Below are 5,630 nucleotides of genomic sequence, written 5' to 3' on the forward strand. Positions count from 1 at the left end.
CAATAAAAATATCTAAAAAATTAAAATTCAAATCAATAAGAAAATAAATTTTTGATTTTAGAACAAATTCGAGATTTGATGATTTTACTACCACCAAAATATATACTTTCTATTTCTTAAAAAATTTATTAAAAATTATTTTAATAATAATTAATATTAACTATTAAAATATCCAGGGATAATTTTTTTTTAAAAAATATTTTTTTATATATTCTCTTATAGTGCGCTAATATTTCATTTAGAACAAATAGCATTTTTTGGTTTATTTTGATACACAAAATACTATAATACTTAAAATATATCAAAAATCCATTAAGGATTTTAAATATACCAAAAATAGTTTTACTAAAATCATATTTTATTAAACATTAAAATACACAATAAATTTATTGGAACAATTTGGCTTAACACAATATCAGTACTATACCTCTATAATATTCTCGACATCATTAATAGTTAATGATGTGTTTGAATATAAGTGTTAATGACGTGGGTCGGTAAAAGTTAATGACTTGGTTCCAACAATGCAACTTGCGGGTCGAAATTATCGATTGCTTCTATAAATGGTTGACTGCCTTTCCTTCTATGGAGAAACAATCAACAATTTGAGTAGCCGATCAACTGATTTTCCAAAGTGTTCAGAAACGGTCGACCGTTTCTGCCACTTAAGCTTAGACTGGTGGCTAACTCCTGTCATTTTCTTAGTTGTTTGTGGGGGTACGTGGAGTCATTCTTTAGTCCCTCTTTGATGCAGAGATCGAGAGAGATGTGGAGAAGAAGGAATTGGAACAAGAGAGGTTTGGTTTCATCTTCTTAGGCTGGTTCTGCATCTTCTTCGTTTTTGTTCTCTCTCTCAGAAAATTTTAGATTGTCCATGAGAGACTTACAAGTGCGAGTGACCCAGTGTCTTCTGGTTAGCACATAGTTACGAGTTGATACCAAAAAGCTTACTAGATGTAGATGGACTAAACCTTCCACAATTTGAGAAAGATCTCGCCTCAGTGTAAAAACGATTTCTACACTCACTTGACATGGGCTTTCAATTATGCTACTTATTATATTTCATATGATGAAATATTATATTGCTTAAATATCCAATCTACATATAACTAGTGTATGACTAATTTCTGTTGTGTATGATTTTGTTTCCACCGTGTATGATACACAAAAAATTTAAATTTCACTCGCACTATCGTATGACTTTTCCATCACATTCTACAAGTAGATTAGAAACCAAGAATACTTCCAATTAGGTCTTGCAGATACTTCCATATCCCAACTTACCAATCAAGAAGCTTTTATCTCCCACTCCCACTAGCTTAATTCATGTTTTGTTTCATGCTTTCTAGTACACATTCAGCTCCTTCTGTTTGAACCTTTTCTTGCTCACACTAATAAACTTCCAAATCAAGTTTTTGACTCGTACAGAACAAAATCATCTGGGACTTCCATTTTAATTCAAAAAAGTAATTAACACCCCGTGTCCTCGTAGCTGAGGACATTTAGAGAGAGTCCAAGTTTATAAGAGTGACAATAATATACTGATGGTGCGCCTGCGGGCACAAAAAACATATGCATATTAATGCCTTAAAGGCAAGTGAAACAAAATGGATCTAACACTTCAAATAATCCATCAGATATTACAGAAAAATACATGTCCCTGTAAAAACCACACACTTCACAGAACTTGCCTGTCAGCAGCTTCAGCAACAATGGGCAGCCTGGGAAGCTGACCCAACAAGCAAGAAGACGACCCATAAATCAAACACACCAAAAGGTACAAAAACACAGTGCTGTCCAAGCTCATCATCAAGTCCAAACCCAACCCATCTCTCGGATTGAAGCTCCTCTCCAGAAGATCCGGGAAAATCAACAACACATCGAGCACTATGGCCTGCATCGTGTTGAACCTCACGTACCTGCTGAAATTAGGGTTCCTGACCACCACGAAATAGAGCGTCAGGAACACCAAGAACCCATTCAAGGGGAAGCTCTTGAACACTTTAATGGCGGGCACCAGTGGCTGGATGAGGGTTTGGATTGGGGAAAACTGGGTGATGACGTACTTGCCGTATTGGATGCCGTCGAAGAAGGGGTAGAAGTAACAGATGGCTGAGATTAATCGGTCCGGTGGGTCGGCCGAGTTGCCACTGCCCTTGGATTGGGCGGTGATGGGGCGGCGGCGGCTTCTTCTTCTTCTTCTTCCTCCGGGTCCGATTTGGTTTCTGGGGTTTGTTGATGGGAGAGAGAAGATGGAACTAGGGTTTCCGAAGTGGTTGTGGAGGAAGAAGGTGAGGGGCTTTGGAGAGAAAGAAGATAGAAGATGAAGATGGGGCATGGCCATAATGGAGAAAGGATACTGAACTGAAGGGTTGGGGTTTGTTTGGGTTGGGAGGATTCGGTGGAAAGCTAATAAAAAAAAAAAAAAAAATCCTCGTCACAGAGGATGAGAGTACCTCGTTGTGTCCACGACAATCATGACCGGTTGGATGAATCTGCACACTTGAAGAGTTTTGACTGATTTGGGCCCGTTTAGGCCCATTATTGGGGACTGTGGGCTGGTGAAAGCCCATGGGTCAAACTATTAGTCCAAACAACCTCAGGTGTTAAAAAGTTGTGTGGAGTTTTGATTGCTGTGTTTTACTTCTCCCACTAGAGAAGGGTGTAGAATATTTCAAGTAAGGCTTGTCCTTGTTATGAAATATATGTCAGCTTGGTGTTTTGTAATTTAGGTGAACTTCAAATAAAAATAAATTTTAGTACAATAAGAATTAAACAAATACGATTATTATTGCATCAATGATATATATGTTAATAACAGAATTACAAATTAAACAAATACAATGAATTTAATTATTACGAATTACAATACAAAAGATAATTCGAAAGAATTAATAACGACAACAATAAGGTGGTACACAAACAAACGCCAACGGCAATGTTATGTACTAAATTGCCAATGCAGCCCAAAGAGCCAGCCCACTCAAAATGACCCGACCCTTGTACTTGGAATCTGAACCCGATTTGTCGGACTCGCCAATTGGACCTTGGGCAACCTCAGGCGACAAACTCCCCGGCACCGGGCTCGGTGGGCTGCTGGTTGATGGGAACACCCCCGGCACCTCTGCCTCCGGAGCCGTTGACGGAACCTCTGACGCTGCAGGAGTTATTTCCGGCGAAGATGAAGCCGGGGTGGGCACCGGAGATTGAACCGGAGAAGACCCTTTAGTGGGAGGCGAAGCAGCCGGAGAAGCCGTCGCAGGGGGTTTGGCCGGCGAAGAAGCCGGAGAAACAGGCGACGCTGGAGAAATCTTGGGAGCAGGAGCGGTTGGCGCCGGAGACTCCGAAGGGGATGCGTGAGGACTCGGCGGATTAGACGCCGGAGAACTGGACGGCGGCGAGGCAGTTGGCGGCGGGAGCGACTTGGTGGAAACGGGTGATGGTGCAGGCGAACTGGACGGCGGCGAGGCAGTTGGCGGCTGCGGCGACTTGGTGGAAACGGGTGATGGTGCAGGCGCATTGTTACCCTCAACCCTGCCGGAATCCGACAAACACAACACCAATAAAGCAATCACAAGTACTCGACACACCATCTTCTCCGGCTTCTTAGAAACGTGAACGGGCGTACAATTTTTCAGGTGAGCGGATACGGACAGCGGTGAGAAACTGAATATTGCGTTTGTAAGATGAGCACGACGACGAGAGAGACACGTATATAGGTAAGGGAACACTGCAACTAAACGTTGCTAATGGAATATTCAAATGCCATGTGACCGTTGGGGGGTGGGGTACGGTTCGTACTGGCTATAGCCGGTAAAGTAGCCGTTACTGAAGAGCGTGACAGTTTTGGGAAATGGTATACCTGGGTAAGTTAAGCTAATAATTTTATACAAATTTATAATAATTTTACTTAAAATTAATAATAAACCTACTCATTACTATAAATTATTATTAATTTTACATAAAATTATTATTAATTTATAAGTGTCACATTAATGTATAAATATTATTTATAAATATAGCATTTTCCATTAATTTTATGCTGGGGGACCATTCTGATCCCACCAGCCTTTTAGTCAATAAAAATGATTGGAGGAATATATATAAAATTAAGGTTAATGGGAAGGAGTATCTTAAGAATATTTGTCAAAAATATGTAATTGTATTTTGTTTTTTAAACGTTTTTATTAAATGCAATGGGTTTTGAAATATTTTATAAACTAATAAAATTAATTAAATATTAAAAATAATATCTCATAAATGCATCATATGCATTTATATCTCATAATTACAATTATCTTATATAAAATAAATATTATATTAGTGACGAAAATGACGAAGTGGACTCAAAACGCATATTGGATCATTTTTATAATTTATGAAATATTTTAAAATTATAAGAAATAGTTAAAAATGCATTTTTAGCAATCAAAATTCCCTCTTTTCAATTTTCTTCTTCTTCACTGTTGCTTTCGATCATCGTTACTACTTTGATACTCTCAAAGTTTTCTCTCGTAGTCGTCATTATTTTTGCCTAAACAAAACAAAAGCTACCTAAAGAGGACAAAAGTGAGAAAATAAGTGTGCGTTTGTGTGGGCTGCCAGCTATTTTCCTCTTATTATTTTATATATTATTATTATCATAAATATATTATATATACATAAACAAATTTCAATTTCAATTTCTTCCCCTTCCAATTTCAATTTGTTCTTGGGAGCAGGCGCATGATTGGCCCATAGCCTATTGCCCCACTCCATCAAATCCATTCTGTCGCGCATTAGTTGCGCCTTCTCCCATCAGCCGAAAGCCATATCCCTTCTTCTAATTCATTTTGAATTTTCCAACTTAAGCTATTGTCCCTTTCTTAATATTAAATAAGTACAATATAATATGTATAATAATTACATAATTAATATTTTTATAAAATTATGAATAAATTTATTAATGTATTTATTTGTATTGTATTTGAATTATTTTTATATTAAAAATTATATTTATAAAAAAATTCTTATATTTTTTTAATTTACACTTTACCCCAGATTTCTGTTTCTTAACTTTTTGAAAAAATATTATTTTTTCATCTTCATTTTCGTTTCAAATTGAAAAAGTTTTTCATTTTTATTTTCGTTTATATTTCCGTGTAACCTAGTTAGTGGTATTCGTTAAAGTATATTTAATACACTTTATTTTTAATATTTGAATACTTCTATTAATTGATAAAATATTTTAAAATATAATGCACTTGTAACCAACTAATAAAAATGTTTAGTGCTGAAAACAAAATATATTAGATGTATTTTAATGGGTGACAACACTCATTGGCGAAATCCTAATACTTTTATACAAATTTTTCAAAAAAACCATTAGTATAGGATTTTTTTTTTTAGGTAGTGTTTATTAAAATAAGTAAGATAAAATTATATCAAAATAAGATTGAAATGCTTTTCAGATTATATATGGAATGATCAATGTTAGGATTTATGATTCAAAATGTATTTTTTCATATAATTGATATATGTTGTTTGTGTGCATTTTGTTATATATTTGGGTTTCATCTTATGTTCATTTAACTAACATTTAAATGTGTAAATAATCTGTTGTTTATATTGTGGGCCATTAGCTATTGGGC

General features: G+C 35.9%; 2 protein-coding genes across 2 annotated transcripts; both read right to left on the bottom strand.

The window, feature by feature from the left end:
- Nucleotides 1-1,451: 1,451 nt before the first annotated feature.
- On the bottom strand, nt 1,452-2,420 carry LOC127811727 (protein TIC 20-v, chloroplastic). Its single transcript, XM_052351877.1, has one exon. It carries the CDS (start codon nt 2,342-2,344, stop codon nt 1,679-1,681), a length of 666 nt encoding a protein of 221 aa, XP_052207837.1. The 5' UTR covers nt 2,345-2,420; the 3' UTR covers nt 1,452-1,678.
- A 351-nt stretch (nt 2,421-2,771) lies between these two features.
- Nucleotides 2,772-3,705, bottom strand: LOC127811826 (classical arabinogalactan protein 4-like). The gene has a single exon (XM_052352012.1). The coding sequence runs from the start codon at nt 3,591-3,593 to the stop codon at nt 2,949-2,951; it is 645 nt and encodes a 214-aa protein (XP_052207972.1). The 5' UTR covers nt 3,594-3,705; the 3' UTR covers nt 2,772-2,948.
- Between the last annotated feature and the right edge of the window lie 1,925 nt (nt 3,706-5,630).

This window comes from Diospyros lotus, chromosome 10 (assembly GCF_014633365.1).
Source record: "Diospyros lotus cultivar Yz01 chromosome 10, ASM1463336v1, whole genome shotgun sequence".
Classification (NCBI taxonomy): Eukaryota; Viridiplantae; Streptophyta; class Magnoliopsida; order Ericales; family Ebenaceae; genus Diospyros; species Diospyros lotus.

What these genes read in the sequence shown, in the direction of transcription:
- LOC127811727 (XM_052351877.1), bottom strand. Translation starts at nt 2,344, where the DNA reads ATGGCCATGCCCCATCTTCATCTTCTATCTTCTTTCTCTCCAAAGCCC.
- LOC127811826 (XM_052352012.1), bottom strand. Translation starts at nt 3,593, where the DNA reads ATGGTGTGTCGAGTACTTGTGATTGCTTTATTGGTGTTGTGTTTGTCG.